The sequence below is a fragment of the Thunnus thynnus genome, chromosome 18 (assembly GCF_963924715.1).
Source record: "Thunnus thynnus chromosome 18, fThuThy2.1, whole genome shotgun sequence".
NCBI classification, from domain to species: Eukaryota; Metazoa; Chordata; class Actinopteri; order Scombriformes; family Scombridae; genus Thunnus; species Thunnus thynnus.
The window spans coordinates 222,501-238,695 of record NC_089534.1 but is presented as its reverse complement, the minus strand read 5'-3'; the positions used below and the strand labels follow the sequence as shown (position 1 = coordinate 238,695).

Below are 16,195 nucleotides of genomic sequence, written 5' to 3'. Positions count from 1 at the left end.
TAAATCTTAGTGTAAACTCTTTGTCGTACAACATCCTTAAAACAGTTTAGGACATGATTCTAGTGACTTTATGTCGCCAAAGTACCACCGACGTCTTTTTATATATAGAACTGTGTTCTATCAGGATAAACACCTTGAGATGTATCATCTCGTTTTTAAGGTGTTCCCAAACAAACACTCACAAAACAAATGGAAAACAAAACAGCACCCGACACAATGATACAACACGACAACGACAAGAAACTAAAGCTGTTTTCACATATGAACAACGTTGGAGAATCAGGTTTTCCTTCCGCACATTTGGCACAGTAGGAGATATATATCATTTATATCGCCCAGCCCCATCCCTGGTCCTGGTCTTTCAGGACCTGGTCCTGCCTCTGGTCTGACTGTAGTTTGACTCCTGGTGATTTTGTTTGTTCATATTGTGGCTGTAATGACCTCTGCAGCCTTCGGGGGGCGCTGTTAGTCTGGTTAATACACTGGAGAACTTAAACTCGCTCGTGTCCTTTGTCCAACAGGACATCAGTCCACCAGTGTCTCACACTGGTTTCACTGGTCAACACCTTCCCTTTGTCGGCTTCACCTACACCACTGACAGCTGCTTCTCTGACCGGGGTTCCGTCAGCCGGGCGGGAATCACCCGCCAGGAGGAGGAGGGGGGAGGAGGAGGAGGAGGAGGAGGAGGAGGAGGAGGAGGGCAGGAGGTGGAGGTGTTTGAGAGGAGGATCCGCCGACTGGAGCAGGAGAAACAGGAGCTGAACCGCAAACTGCAGGGTGGGACTGAGAGATGTTATAAATGCTTTCATCGAATCATACAATTACATTGAAGTGTGTAGGTTTGAAATACTCCGTGTACTGCATGTAGTACTCCTGACCTCTGACCTCTGTGTATTTGTACCCGTAGAGTCGACTCAGGCCCTGCAGGCTCCGGCTCGGGGAGGAACTCTGAGCCGAGACAAAGAGATCAAGAAGCTAAACGAGGAGATCGAACGACTCAAGAAGAAGCTGGCAGGTCAGAGGATGACGAGTGGTAGCATCGGAAGTAGTAGTACTTATAGTAGTACTTATAGTAGTACTTAAAGTGGTAGTAACTATAATAATTATAGTAGTTATAGTAGTAGTTGCAGTAATAGTTATAGTAGTAGCATCAGCAGTAGTACAGTTGTAGAAGTATTACTAATTCTGCTAAAGTAGCAGTAGTAGCACAGTTGTAGTAGTAATAGTAGTTTTAGTACCATTAGTAGTACTATAAAACAGTAGTTCCAATTCTAAATAGCAGCAGTACAGATGCAGTAGTAGTATTAATGTTAGTACCAGTAGTTGTGCCAGTAAAACCAGCAGTATCAGTACCAGCAGTATTAGAAGGTGTTGATTGTCAGCAGCAGTCAGTATCCTGTCAGGGTTTAAGTCCCGCCCCTCTGCTGTCGTAGACTCTGATAGGCTGGAGCACCAGCTGGAGGAGGCGGTCACACTCAGACAGGACTACGAGAGCTCCGCCTCCAAACTGAAGACCCTGGACAGACAGGTGAAGACCCTGAGACAGGAGAAGGACGACGTCCACAAGGTAACTATACTACTGCTACTACTGCAGTACTCACCTGGACAGACAGGTGAAGACTCTGAGGTACCCATACGCACTGGTTCACACTGATGAGAGCTGGACTGTTTCTACGAGACACCCGGAGAAACATGCTGACGGGTTCTATGTCATCACGGTGACTGTGGAGGTTTTCATCCACACAGAAGCAGACAAGCTGTCTGCTTCTGTGTGGATATTAATATGAGTGTCCAGCCCACTGAGAGGCAGCTAACGTTTAGGGGTTTATTGGTAACGTTCAGTGAGAGATGCGTTTTACCTGACTGACAGATCACACATCACACTCTTCCTCACAGGTGAGCTATTGGTTGGTGATGTGTAGAAGCTGTAGAGCCTCCAGAAATCAGTCCATCAGTTTGAATAGTATAAAATACACTGACATGCATTTAAAGTGATTTCCAGTCAACAGCCTACTTTCCTCCCCCGTCTTCTCCATTTCTCCTCCTCCTCCTCCTCCTCCTCCTCCTCCTCTGTGAGCAGCAGCTGGTGGAGTCTCTGGAGCGTCTGAGGAGTCAGTCGAAGGAGCTGAAGGAGGCGCACTCTCAGAGGAGGTTGGCCCTGCAGGAGTTCTCGGAGCTGTCAGAGACGATGGCCGATCTGCGCTCCTCCAAGCAGCGTCTGTCCCGTCAGCTGAGAGACAAAGAGGAGGAGACGGACCTCCTCCTGCAGAAGATGGACGCCATGAGGCAGGAGATCCGCAAGACCGAGAAGAGCCGCAAGGAGGTGAGACTCCCGATCGCTCCTCCGGGAGCGGCAGCTCGTTATCTGGACGAGTCGCCGCTGCTTCCTTCACCAGCTGATCATCAATAGTGATCAGCTGAGCTGCTGGTAACATGTGAACATTCACTGGTCGTTTGACCGCTGGACAAAAAGTGAACTTTGCACCCTGTTGAAGATGAGTTCATGAGTTACATGTTGAAATCTTTCTTCAGTTCAGAGTTACAGACGTTTGTTTAGTCAGCAGAGAATCAATCAGACAGACGATGTTTGTTTCTTACTGGGATGTTCAGTGTGTGTTTGCTGCTGTTCACCAGTAGAGGGCGACAGACGTCCAGTCAGTCCTGTCAGGAAACTGGAACATGACTGAACCAGTGATCAGACCGTCAGACCAGCAGCAGTCAGCTGAATGATTCTGATTAATGGAGCTGTTTTATAGTTTTATATATGTTATATATATATTTATTTGGTTAATCAATGCTAATATTGATCTCTATCATGTGACCCCTGCGGGCCTCCGTAGTTCTCTTCACTCACTTCCTGTGTGTTTGGAGCCCCGTCAGAATAAAAGCATTGTGTGTGTCTGTCAGTTGGAGGCTCAGCTGGACGATGCGAAGGCGGAGGCGTCGAAGGAGAAGAAGCTGAAGGAGCACAGCGAGGTTTACTCCAAACAGCTGGAGACGGAGCTGGAGAGCCTGAAGGTCAGAGGTCACATGTTTGTACTGATATGACCCCTGACCCCTGACCCCTGACCCTCCCTAAACCTGAACCTTGTTACTGTGACTGCATGCTGTCAGCAGGTGTAATCACACACCTGCAGCAACAAGAGATGTTATTGGCTGCTGGAGGAGACTGTTTGACCAATCAGGAGCTAGCTCCCTCAGTAACACTTTAAACAGTCTGTAGTTTAATTATTATATTATATTATTATTCAGACGTTCTTCACATCAGCCGTCAGATTCGTTGTTGTTTTTGTCGGATAAACAAGGTCGTCCAGTCATTTCCTTCATCATATTTTTTATTGATAAAATGAAAACTGAAAATACATCAACACGTGTTAAAGGGCTGGTGTGTAAACCAGTGAGCCAATCAGAGGAGGAGCTCATTAATAATGCAGATTTATGCAAATATCTTCAGAAACAGACAGAAGAGAATCTAAACTGTCACAGATGTGTTTGAATCGACTCAGCGTTTAATCATCAGACGAGAAGTTTAGATTACATACATGTGGTTCTGGTCTCAGTGTGGTTCTGGTCTCAGTGTGGTTCTGGTCTCAGTGTGGTTCTGGTCCCAGTCTCAGCAGGGTCGAGGGGTGGCATCAGGGGGGGCGGAGTCTCAGCAGGAGCTGTCCCGGCTTAAGGCAGAACTTGATAAGAAGGTCCTGTTCTACGAGGAGGAGCTGCTGAGGAGAGACTCGGCCCACTCCTCAGAGATCAAGAACCTGCGGAAAGACCTGCAGGAGTCCGAGGGGGGGCAGCTCGCCGCCAACAAGGAGCTGCTGCAGCTCAGGGACCGGCTGGACAAGGACAAGAGGGACAGGTGAGTCCACATATCAGAAACCTTTAGTCCTGCTAACATCGTCTGCACAGGATGTTTACAGTCTGAATGCAGATGAGCTTCCTGTTTGTTGCCGAGCAACAAGAAAACCTGGAAAAACACAAGAGACAGTTTAGTGAGAAGAGAACAAACATACAGTCCACACGGTCACATGACCACGTTACATCACACAGACACACGGACGCCGTCTCTGTCTTGTTGACATGTTTGTTTGTTTGTTTGTTTGTCTTCCTGCAGACAAACAGAGATGGACGAAGCTGTTGCAGCTCTGAAGGAGAAATACGAACGAGAGAAAAACCTGCTGACAGAAGAAAACCGCAAACTGACGACTGAAACTGACAAGGTGACTGAAGTACTACTGCAGTACTACTGCAGTATATGTAGTACTACTGCAGTACTACTGCAGTATATGCAGTACTACTGCAGTACTACTGAAGTACTACTGCTGTTAATGCAGTACTACTGCAGTATATGTAGTACTACTGCAGTGCTACTGCTGTTAATGCAGTACTACTGCTGTTAATGCAGTACTACTGCAGTATATGTAGTACTACTGCAGTACTACTGCTGTTAATGCAGTACTACTGCTGTTAATGCAGTACTACTGCAGTATATGTAGTACTACTGCTGCTGTGTAACTGTTTCTTCTTCTCTGTCTCGTGGACCAGTTGGCGGCTCAGAACCGTCAGCTGGAGGACGACCTCCAGGACTTGTCGTCTAAGAAGGAGAGCGTGGCTCACTGGGAGGCTCAGATCGCAGAGATCATCCAGTGGTGAGTGTGTCTGCTGCTCCTGCTGCTCCTGCTGCTCCTGCTGCTCCTGCTGCTCCCGCCTCCCGCCAGCAGAGGGAGCTCTGGACGGACGCTAACGTGTGTTGTGTTGTGTTCAGGGTGAGCGACGAGAAGGATGCTCGAGGTTACCTTCAGGCTCTGGCCACCAAGATGACGGAGGAGCTGGAAACACTGCGCAGCTCCAGCCTGGGAACCAGACCTCTGGTAACAAACACACAACATACACACACATACTCAGAACCAGTATGGTACCAGGTCAGGATCCAGTAGAGACTCCAGTTTAGAGATTATGTTTGATGATGGACCAGCAGGTCTTACTGGTGGGTCCTCTGGTTTACAGTATGAAACAGGTTTTATTGAAAATGTTTATTTGGTAACAGATCAGTGAAGTGGATCCTTGTGAATATCAACAGACGGACGGTTCTGCTGTCAGTCTGTCTGTTCTGTCTGTACTTGTGTCTGTAGTTCCTGTGAGTTGATTGTTCTTTTGACTTGCTGCCTCAGCCAGAATCAGGGATGGCCACACCCCCTAAGAAGCCCTGGCCTCCTATTGGTGGAGACAGGAGGGTGAGTTTGTCAGTCACCGCTCACAGCCAATCCTGATTCACTCTACCTCATCGTGGGCGGGGTTTAAGGAGCTTGCATGGCTATTGGCTGGCATGTGTGTCTGGTTGTGTACGTTGTAGTTTCAGGCAGGACCCAATCGGTCCCTGACGTAGATCCAGAAGTGCTTGGAGCGAGCGAGGGATCACGCAGGGTCCCGGGTTCCTTGAAAACAGGTTCTGAGTTGTTCAAGTGGTCCTGATGTAGAGCAGCTGGATGATGGCAACAACCACAATCAATCATTTCACGATTTCACACTGACATCGAACAGTTCTGCTGAACGGCAGATCAGAGTAACACGCCGTGTGGAACCTCCTCCCTCCTCCCATCTCCTCTCTCCTCCCTCCTCCCACCTCCCACCTCCCACCTCCCTCCTCCCTCCTCCCACCTCCCTCCTCCTCTCACCTCCCTCCTCCCTCTTCCTCCCTCCTCCCACCTCCCTCCGCCCTCCTCCTCTCTCCTCCCTCCCTCCTCCCTCCTCAACAAGACGAGATACCAGCGAACAAAACCCTCCGCTGTCTGTGAGGAAGACTCCGCTGTCTGTGAGGAAGACTCCGCTGTCTGTGAGGAAGACTCCGCTGTCTGTGAGGAAGACTCCGCTCTGTCTGTGAGGAAGACTCCGCTGTCTGTGAGGAAGACTCCGCTGTCTGTGAGGAAGACTCCCCTGTCTGTGAGGAAGACTCCACTGTCTGTGAGGAAGACTCCACTGTCTGTGAGGAAGACTCCGCTGACTGGAAGTGATCAGCGGAGCAGCTCTGTCCTGAGGGCCGTCCTGGTTCTGGGAGTCCTCCAGAGATTCAGGACTAGTTTCAGGTGTTCAGGGGTCCTGAAGGACTGCAGTATTTGGGGTCTGATACAGGATTCTGTGGGAAGGGTTCCAGTGGCGCTTTAGTGAACCCAGAACCCCTGGTCTGGGTTCTGGGACTGGGGGGGGGGGGGGGTCATCATGTCACCCAGCAACCATCAGTGACATCATCCTTCACCTCCGATACCATGGTCACATGACTGTTTACAGGCTGCTCTGATTGGCTGGCTGCTGTTTGTGGCGTCCAGATAAACAACTTAAAGAAGACGTGTTTCTGTCAGTAACTGTCTGCCCCCCCCTCCCCCCCCCAACAACCAGGACCCCCTGTGGAAGGTGCGTCGCAGTCAGAAGTTGGACATGTCGGCCCGCCTGGAGCTGCAGTCGGCTCTGGAAGCAGAGATCAGAGCCAAGCAGCTGGTTCACGAGGAGCTGCGCAAGATCAAAGCTGCCAACATCGCTCTGGAAAGGTCAGAGGTCAAACTCACAGCTCGCTCATTCACCCAGCGACGACCTCCGCCCTCACCTGTCTGTCTGTCTCTGCAGTAAGCTGAAGGAGTCGGAGGAGAGGAGCAGGGAGATGGGGGAGCAGATGGAGAATCTGAAGAAGGAGATGGAGGACAGCCGCTCCCGCACCGACAAAGGTGAGACTACCTGCTGACCCCTCCCACCTCCTGTATGACTCCTCCCCCTCTGTAAGGAGGTGTCAGAGTATTAAAACAGATGTTGGTTTGTTGTTTATTTGACCTTTGACCTTGTCTGTCTGTCTCCAGGTCTGAAGCTTCCAGACTTCCAGGACTCCATCTTTGAATATTTCAACACTTCACCTTTGGCCCCTGACCTCACCTTCAGGGTGAGTTACCTCTCCGCTCTGACCAATCACACTTAGGAACCCAAAGCAAGCCGCAGGTCACATGATGATGATGTCACTCAAGTGTAGTGAGCGATGATTGATTCACCAGAGACGAAATGAACAAATAACCTGCTGTTGATGAGTCAGATCAGACTTACGTTTCTTCTTCAGGTGAAAGTGTGTCAACAGTATTCAGACGTGTTGGTACTTTTGTTTCTCTGTCCTGCAGACTACAGACATAGACTCCACCCCCCAGAAATCAGAGACCACGCCCCCCTCGCCCTCCGCCACCTCAGAGCAGGAGGTCAGTCACCTGCACACTTCCTGATGAAGAGATTTTCATATTAAAGTTATTTATTCATCAGTTTGACTGAGTCTTGTCCTCTCTGCGTTTACAGGAAGTCCAATCAGTGTCAGTCCCAGCAAGCCCCTCCCCCACCACCTACCAGAGCTCATCACTGACCACACTGAAGGTAAAATGAAATATATGAAGATGATGATGATTACAGTTAACGAGGAGAATCATCTTGTGATTGTCATTAAGTGTGTTTGTTGAATAATCCGTAACGTGACTTTACTGCACATCAGTTTTTAAACCACTTGTTTCAAAATGGACTTTTCCTTCAATAAAGTTTGATAAACTTCATGTATGTTGTGCTTCAAGCCTAAAGCTCACCAGCTGAGCATCAAGACGTTCTCCAGTCCGACTCAGTGCACACACTGCACCTCACTGATGGTGGGGCTCATCAGGCAGGGATTCGCCTGTGAAGGTACCGACACACAGTTCAGCTGCGAGGTTAAAGTTGCCGTTCATCCTTCCAGACAGTGAGATGTTAGCTACACTCTGTAACAACAGCCTGCTGCTATCATAGCCAGCTTTATAGAGCAGCTGGCAGTTTAAAGTAGAGAAACGATGATTAATATACGATCAATCGATCATGATTCATGAAGCAACTTAAGCCAACAAATATAAACGTTATTTACTGGTCCGGACATGATCACTTCAACAGCAACAACAACCTGACCAGCGGTTTTAATACTATAATATGATTCTGTCTCTTCAGTTTGTTCCTTCATCTGCCACGTTTCCTGTAAAGACCACGCCCCCCTGGTCTGTCCAATCCCAGCAGAGCAGGCCAAGAGGCCGCAGGGCGTCGACGTCCAGAGAGGCATCGGCACCGCCTACAAGGGTTACGTCAGGGTGAGAGGACTGAGGAAGTACTGCTGCAGTAGTTGTACTGCAGTCTCACAGTACTGGTGCAGTAGTTGTACTGCGGTCTCACAGTACTGGTGCAGTAGTTGTACTGTAGTTTCACAGTACTGCTGCAGTAGTTGTACTGTAGTTTCACAGTACTGCTGCAGTAGTTGTACTGTAGTCTCACAGTAGTGCTGCAGTAGTTGTACTGTAGTCTCACAGTAGTGCTGCAGTAGTTGTACTGTAGTCTCACAGTATCTGTCTCCCTGTCAGATCCCGAAGCCCAGCGGGGTGAAGAAGGGCTGGCAGCGAGCCTTCGCCGTGGTCTCTGACTGTAAACTCTTTCTTTACGACGTCCCAGAAGGAAAGTCCACCCAGCCGGGGGTGGTGGCCAGTTTGGTGCTTGACCTCAGGTAACCTGACTAATGTCTACCTGTCTGTCTGCTCAGCTGATGTCTACCTGTCTGTCTGCTCACCTGATGTCTACCTGTCTGTCTGCTCACAGAGAGTGTCAGGAAGTCTAATACAGTCTGGGGACTTATATTTTGGAAGGTTCAGGTATTCCTGAAGAGGTTCAGGTAGCATTGAAGAGGTTTGGGTAGTCTTGAGGAGGTTCGGGTAGTCTTGAGGAGATTCAGGTAGTCTTGAGGAGATTCAGGTAGTCTTGAGGAGGTTCGGGTAGCCTTGAGGAGGTTCAGGTAGTCTTGAGGAGGTTCGGGTAGTCTTGAGGAGATTCAGGTAGTCTTGAGGAGGTTCAGGTAGTCTTGAGGAGGTTCGGGTAGTCTTGAGGAGATTCAGGTAGTCCTGAGGTGGTTCGAGTATTCTTGAGGAGGTTTGGGTAGTCTTGAGGAGATTCAGGTAGTCTTGAGGAGGTTCGGGTAGTCTTGAGGAGGTTCAGGTAGTCTTGAGGAGGTTCGGGTAGTCTTGAGGAGGTTCAGGTAGTCTTGAGGAGGTTTGGGTAGTCTTGAGGAGATTCAGGTAGTCTTTAGGAGGTTTGGGTAGTCTTGAGGAGATTCAGGAAGTCTTGAGGAGGTTCAGGTAGTCTTGAGGAGATTCGGGTAGTCTTGAGGAGGTTCAGGTAATCTTGAGGAGGTTCGGGTAGTCTTGAGGAGATTCAGGTAGTCTTGAGGAGGTTCAGGTAGTCTTGAGGAGGTTCGGGTAGTCTTGAGGAGGTTCAGGTAATCTTGAAGAAGTTTTTGAGAGTTTTGAGTTGTCACAGTCCCCCTTTAAAGGTCCAGACTGGGGTTTAGTGGGCTGGATGACTGATTTATGGAAAACGTTGTGTTCTATTGCAGAGACGAAGAGTTCTCCGTCAGCTCCGTCTTGGCATCAGATGTGATCCACGCCACCAGGAAGGACATCCCATGCATCTTCAGGGTAGGAAGCCCCGCCCCCTGTGACCCCTCTTGGTCTGACCTTTGACCCACAGTGTGTCCTGACCTCTCTTGTTGTTATCAGGTGACGTCATCACAGCTGAGCTCGACGCTGTGCTCGATGTCTCTGTTGGTCCTGGCAGAAAGCGAGGTGGAGAAGAGGAAGTGGGTCCGGATCCTGGAGGGTCTGCAGAGCATCCTGACCAAGAACCTGCTGAAGAGCCAGCAGGTCCACATCCTGCATGAAGCCTACGACGCCTCGCTGCCCCTCATCAAGACCACGTTGTCCGCCGCCGTGCTGGGTCAGTAACAGCTGAGTAATACTACTGACAGACTGGGTACGGAGTACTACTACTGACAGACTGAGTACTACTACTGACAGACTGAGTACTGAGTACTACTACTGACAGACTGAGTGCGGAGTACTACTACTGACAGACTGAGTACTACTACTGACAGACTCAGTACGGAGTACTACTACTGACAGACTGAGTACTACTACTGACAGACTGAGTACTGAGTACTACTACTGACAGACTGAGTACTACTACTGACAGACTGAGTACTGAGTACTACTACTGACAGACTGAGTACTACTACTGACAGACTGAGTACGGAGTACAACTACTGACAGACTGAGTACTACTACTGACAGACTGAGTACTGAGTACTACTACTGACAGACTGAGTACTACTACTGACAGACTCAGTACGGAGTACTACTACTGACAGACTGAGTACTGAGTACTACTACTGACAGACTGAGTACTACTACTGACAGACTGAGTACTGAGTACTACTACTGACAGACTGAGTACTACTACTGACAGACTGAGTACTACTACTGACAGACTCAGTACGGAGTACTACTACTGACAGACTGAGTACTACTACTGACAGACTCAGTACGGAGTACTACTACTGACAGACTCAGTACTACTACTGACAGACTGAGTACTGAGTACCACTACTGACAGACTGAGTACCACTACTGACAGACTGAGTACTGAGTACCACTACTGACAGACTGAGTACTGAGTACTACTACTGACAGACTGAGTACTACTACTGACAGACTCAGTAAGGAGTACTACTACTGACAGACTGAGTACTACTACTGACAGACTCAGTACGGAGTACTACTACTGACAGACTGAGTACTACTACTGACAGACTGAGTACTGAGTACCACTACTGACAGACTGAGTACCACTACTGACAGACTGAGTACTGAGTACCACTACTGACAGACTGAGTACTGAGTAGTACTACTGACAGACTGAGTACTACTACTGACAGACTGAGTACTGAGTACTACTACTGACAGACTGAGTACTACTACTGACAGACTGAGTACTGAGTACTACTACTGACAGACTGAGTACTACTACTGACAGACTGAGTACGGAGTACAACTACTGACAGACTGAGTACTACTACTGACAGACTGAGTACTGAGTAATACTACTGACAGACTGAGTGCTACTACTGACAGACTCAGTACGGAGTACTACTACTGACAGACTGAGTACTACTAATGACAGACTCAGTACGGAGTACTACTACTGACAGACTGAGTACTGAGTACCACTACTGACAGACTGAGTACTACTACTGACAGACTGAGTACTACTACTGACAGACTCAGTACGGAGTACTACTACTGACAGACTGAGTACTACTACTGACAGACTGAGTACTACTACTGACAGACTCAGTACGGAGTACTACTACTGACAGACTGAGTAGTACTACTACTGACAGACTGAGTACTGAGTACCACTACTGACAGACTGAGTACTGAGTACCACTACTGACAGACTGAGTACTACTACTGACAGACTGAGTACTGAGTACCACTACTGACAGACTGAGTACTGAGTACCACTACTGACAGACTGAGTACTACTACTGACAGACTGAGTACTGAGTACCACTACTGACAGACTGAGTACTGAGTACTACTACTGACAGACTGAGTACTACTACTGACAGACTGAGTACTGAGTACTACTACTGACAGACTGAGTACTACTACTGACAGACTGAGTACTGAGTACTACTACTGACAGACTGTTTTTAACCCGGAGCTTTCTGTCGTGTCTGTGGTCATCTTGATAAGAGTTACTGAGTTCAGACTTCAGCAGTGTTTCAGGGATTTGAAGTTCAGGCGAGTAAAGTCGGGGGAAGTGAAGTATTTTGGAGGGTTTGAGAAGGTTCTGCTGCTCTAATGTTCTTTCAGGTTTCAGAAAGCCCACAAGTTGTTTTTAAAGGACCATTTCACTGATTTTCAACCTTATCTCTAACTATCTGAATTAGGGATTAGTGTGGAAAAACACCTGCAGTTGTTGCTGATGTTGAGTCTCTGGGACGCAGCTGCAACATTTGTTGTTCTTCCAGCACAGTCGTGTGATGTGTACAGTGACGGAGAGCCACAGGCTGCTTCCGCTGGGATCTCTAGTCTCCTCCTCTGGGTAGCCGGGGGGCAGCTCTACATGCAGCTCAGAAACAAAACTTCCTTGTTCTCATCTCTTGTATTGCAAACCAGCAATGTTTCCATAAGTGGAAATGGCATCCCAGAATATGAGTTCAGAGGATGTTACGGACGAGGATATGACTCAGATATTCAGCCGTATTTATTTGAGTCAGAGTATCCGGCCGAAGAAATGCTGCAGAGAGTTTGAGGGTTGGGCGTCAGAAACTTGGCTGCAGTGCATCCTGGTAAATGTAGGCACTGCCGGTTTTCTCAGTCAATATAGAACACACTGAGGAATTTATTGCATCGTGGCAAAATTTCCCTTAATTTAAAAGAGAATTTGTGTCTGCAGACCGGGAGAGGATCGTCCTGGGAACAGAAGATGGACTGTTCGTGGTTGAGGTCACCAGAGACGGTGAGACGGTTTACAGCACCTGGTGAAACTTTACCAATACTTGACTGTGATGAACATTTTATAGATTTAAGAGTTGCTCTCCTGAGCAGGCTCAGCATGTGATGACATGCCTGTAGTCAGTAGTCTAACTTCCTCTTTCTCCCTGCAGTGATCGTCAGAGCAGCCGACAGTAAGAAGGTTTATCAGATCGATTTGATCCCGAAGGAGAAGATCATCGCTCTGCTGTGCGGTCGGAACCGTCAGGTTCACCTTCACCCCTGGGGGGTGCTGGAGGGCGCCGAGTCGTCCTTCGACATCAAGCTGACCGAGACCAAAGGCTGCCAGGCTCTGACGACGGGGGTGCTGCGACCCGGAGGCTCCGCCTGCCTGCTGGCCGCCGTCAAACGGCAGGTCAGAGATCTGATACCTCACCTGGAGCGTTACCTACAAATCACCATCCCCCTGCTGCTCGTCTGGTTCTGTTCTAACACTCCGGTTCTGTCTGTTCCCTCCAGGTTCAGTGCTACGAGATCACTCGTGCGAAGCCTCACCATAAGAAGCTGTGGGAGGTGCAGGCTCCAGGTGTGGTGCAGTGGTTGGGGATGGTGAGGGAGCGGCTGTGTGTCGGCTATCCTTCGGGCTTCGCCTTGCTGGCTCTGCAAGGCGAGTCATCACCCATCAGCCTGGTGAGCCCGGCCGACCCGTCGCTGGCCTTCCTGGCCCAGCAGCCGCTGGACGCCCTGCACGCCCTGGAGGTCGGATCCAGCGAGCTGCTGCTCTGCTTCAGCCAGCTCGGCATCTACGTGGACGGACAGGGCCGCCGCTCCCGGACCCAGGAGCTGATGTGGCCCGCCACGCCACTCGCATGCAGTACGTCATTACCCTATTATAGTATATTCATATTAGTGCACGTCTTTCATATTAGTGCACGTCTTTCATATTAGTGCACGTCTTTCATATTAGTGCATGTCTTTCACATTAGTGCACATCTTTTAAGTTAGTGCACGTCTTTAACATTAGTGCACGTCTTTCATATTAGTGCACGTCTTTAACATTAGTGCACGTCTTTCATATTAGTGCACGTCTTTAACATTAGTGCACGTATGTCATATTAGTGCACATCTTTAACATTAGTGCATGTCTTATATATTAGTGCACGTCTTTCACATTAGTGCACGTCTTTCATATTAGTGCACGTCTTTAACATTAGTGCACGTCTTTAACATTAGTGCATGTCTTAAGTTAGTGCATGTCTTTCATATTAGTGCACGTCTTTCATATTAGTGCACGTCTTTCACATTAGTGCACGTCTTTCACATTAGTGCACGTCTTTCACATTAGTGCATGTCTTAAGTTAGTGCATGTCTTTCATATTAGTGCACGTCTTTCACATTAGTGCATGTCTTAAGTTAGTGCATGTCTTTCATATTAGTGCACGTCTTTCACATTAGTGCATGTCTTAAGTTAGTGCATGTCTTTCATATTAGTGCACGTCTTTCACATTAGTGCATGTCTTAAGTTAGTGCATGTCTTTCATATTAGTGCACGTCTTTCACATTAGTGCATGTCTTAAGTTAGTGCATGTCTTTCATATTAGTGCATGTCTTTCATATTAGTGCACATCTTTAACATTAGTGCACGTCTTTCATATTAGTGCACGTCTTTCACATTAGTGCACGTCTTTCACATTAGTGCACGTCTTTCACATTAGTGCATGTCTTAAGTTAGTGCATGTCTTTCATATTAGTGCACGTCTTTCACATTAGTGCATGTCTTAAGTTAGTGCATGTCTTTCATATTAGTGCACGTCTTTCACATTAGTGCATGTCTTAAGTTAGTGCATGTCTTTCATATTAGTGCACGTCTTTCACATTAGTGCATGTCTTAAGTTAGTGCATGTCTTTCATATTAGTGCATGTCTTTCATATTAGTGCACGTCTTTCATATTAGTGCACGTCATATATATTAGTACGAGTCATTCAGTGACAGATAATCAATCAGCTGTGAAACCTCTCTCTCTCTCTCTAGGCTCTAATTCGTCTCACCTGACGGTCTACAGCGACTATGGAGTCGACGTCTTTGATATTCACACCACCGAGTGGGTTCAGACCATCTCTCTCCGCAAGGTAACCAATCACAGCTCAGCATGGCTGAGAACCAGCCAATTACAGCCCAGCACCAGCCAATCACCTCTCTACCTCTGTCCTCAGATCAGACCTCTGAATGTTGAAGGGACGCTAAACCTGCTGAGTTCAGAACTTCCTCGTCTGATTTACTTCAGCAACACCTCATCAGGTAACAGCCGCACACACCTGGACACACCTGGACACACCTGCACACACCTGGACACACCTGCACACACCTGCACACACCTGGACACACCTGGACACACCTGGACACACCTGCACACACCTGGACACTGTAGAACTCCAGGTTGAGTCTCTCCAGCTCTCAGCTAATGTCTCGTGTCTCCTCAGAGGGAGATCTCACCATCCCAGAGACGTCGGACCACAGCAGGAAGTTGATGGTTCGAACTCGCAGTAAGAGAAAGTTCCTGTTCAAGGTTCCCGAGGAAGAACGTCTTCAGCAGAGGAGGTGACTCAGCAAAACACAACTATTATCATTATCATTATTATTGTTATTGTTATTGTTGTTACAGGAGCAGCGTCAGGCTGTGAAGCAGATCTGACATGGCTAAACCGGAAGTAGCCGACTCGGCCGGTGGAAGTCTCTACTGAGCTCTACAAGCCGCACAGATGCAGAACAAGTTGAACTTTCTTGGCTTCATGCACCACGTCTGAACACATCTGAACACGTCTGAACACGTCTGAACACGTCTGAACACATCTTAACACGTCTTAACATGTCTGAACACATCTTAACACGTCTGAACACGTCTGAACACATCTGAACACATCTGAACACGTCTGAACACGTCTGAACACATCTTAACACGTCTTAACATGTCTGAACACATCTGAACACGTCTGAACACATCTGAACACATCTTAACACGTCTGAACACATCTGAACACGTCTTAACACGTCTGAACACGTCTTAACACGTCTGAACACGTCTGAACACATCTGAACACGTCTGAACACATCTGAACACGTCTTAACACGTCTGAACACGTCTGAACACATCTGAACACATCTTAACACGTCTGAACACGTCTAAACACGTCTAAACACGTCTGAACACATCTGAACACATCTTAACACGTCTGAACACGTCTAAACACGTCTGAACACGTCTGAACACGTCTAAACACGTCTGAACACATCTTAACACGTCTAAACACGTCTAAACACGTCTGAACACATCTGAACACGTCTTAACACGTCTGAACACGTCTGAACACGTCTGAACTCATCTTAACACGTCTGAACACGTCTTAACACGTCTTAACACGTCTGAACACGTCTTAACACGTCTTAACACGTCTTAACACGTCTGAACACATCTGAACACGTCTCAACACGTCTCAACACGTCTTAACATGAAAACATCTACGTTCATGCTGAGTCACAGTCAGAGCGCCGCCTGCTGACAGGAAGTCAGCGTTACGTTACACACATCATCTGGTTTATATCAGTTAACATGATGTGATCTACTGTTGTTGTTTATTATTATTGTTTATGTTTGTTGTTGTTTACTATTGTTGTTGATGTGTTGTTTATTGTTTACGTGTTGCCAGGGAGATGCTCAGGGATCCAGAGCTGCGGTCGAAGATGATTTCTAATCCGACCAACTTCAACCACGTGGCTCACATGGGACCAGGAGACGGGATGCAGGTCCTCATGGACCTCCCTCTGGTAACTCCTCCTTACT

At 48.0% G+C, this 16,195-nt stretch overlaps 1 protein-coding gene across 1 annotated transcript in view; it reads left to right on the top strand.

Annotated features, from left to right (window-relative positions):
- The window catches only part of cdc42bpb (CDC42 binding protein kinase beta (DMPK-like)), a 49,246-nt gene that overhangs the window by 25,826 nt on the left and 7,225 nt on the right, over positions 1 to 16,195 (top strand). Inside the window, 27 exon segments of the mRNA XM_067572748.1 lie at positions 522 to 777; positions 908 to 1,015; positions 1,434 to 1,567; positions 2,081 to 2,323; positions 2,908 to 3,018; positions 3,612 to 3,856; positions 4,112 to 4,217; positions 4,543 to 4,646; positions 4,763 to 4,868; positions 5,169 to 5,231; positions 6,391 to 6,539; positions 6,616 to 6,713; positions 6,843 to 6,922; positions 7,152 to 7,226; positions 7,321 to 7,395; positions 7,587 to 7,692; positions 7,987 to 8,123; positions 8,391 to 8,530; positions 9,413 to 9,494; positions 9,576 to 9,792; positions 12,319 to 12,381; positions 12,530 to 12,771; positions 12,876 to 13,230; positions 14,389 to 14,486; positions 14,571 to 14,655; positions 14,838 to 14,955; positions 16,062 to 16,179. Coding sequence (XP_067428849.1) covers positions 522 to 777; positions 908 to 1,015; positions 1,434 to 1,567; positions 2,081 to 2,323; positions 2,908 to 3,018; positions 3,612 to 3,856; positions 4,112 to 4,217; positions 4,543 to 4,646; positions 4,763 to 4,868; positions 5,169 to 5,231; positions 6,391 to 6,539; positions 6,616 to 6,713; positions 6,843 to 6,922; positions 7,152 to 7,226; positions 7,321 to 7,395; positions 7,587 to 7,692; positions 7,987 to 8,123; positions 8,391 to 8,530; positions 9,413 to 9,494; positions 9,576 to 9,792; positions 12,319 to 12,381; positions 12,530 to 12,771; positions 12,876 to 13,230; positions 14,389 to 14,486; positions 14,571 to 14,655; positions 14,838 to 14,955; positions 16,062 to 16,179 — 3,714 coding nt within the window.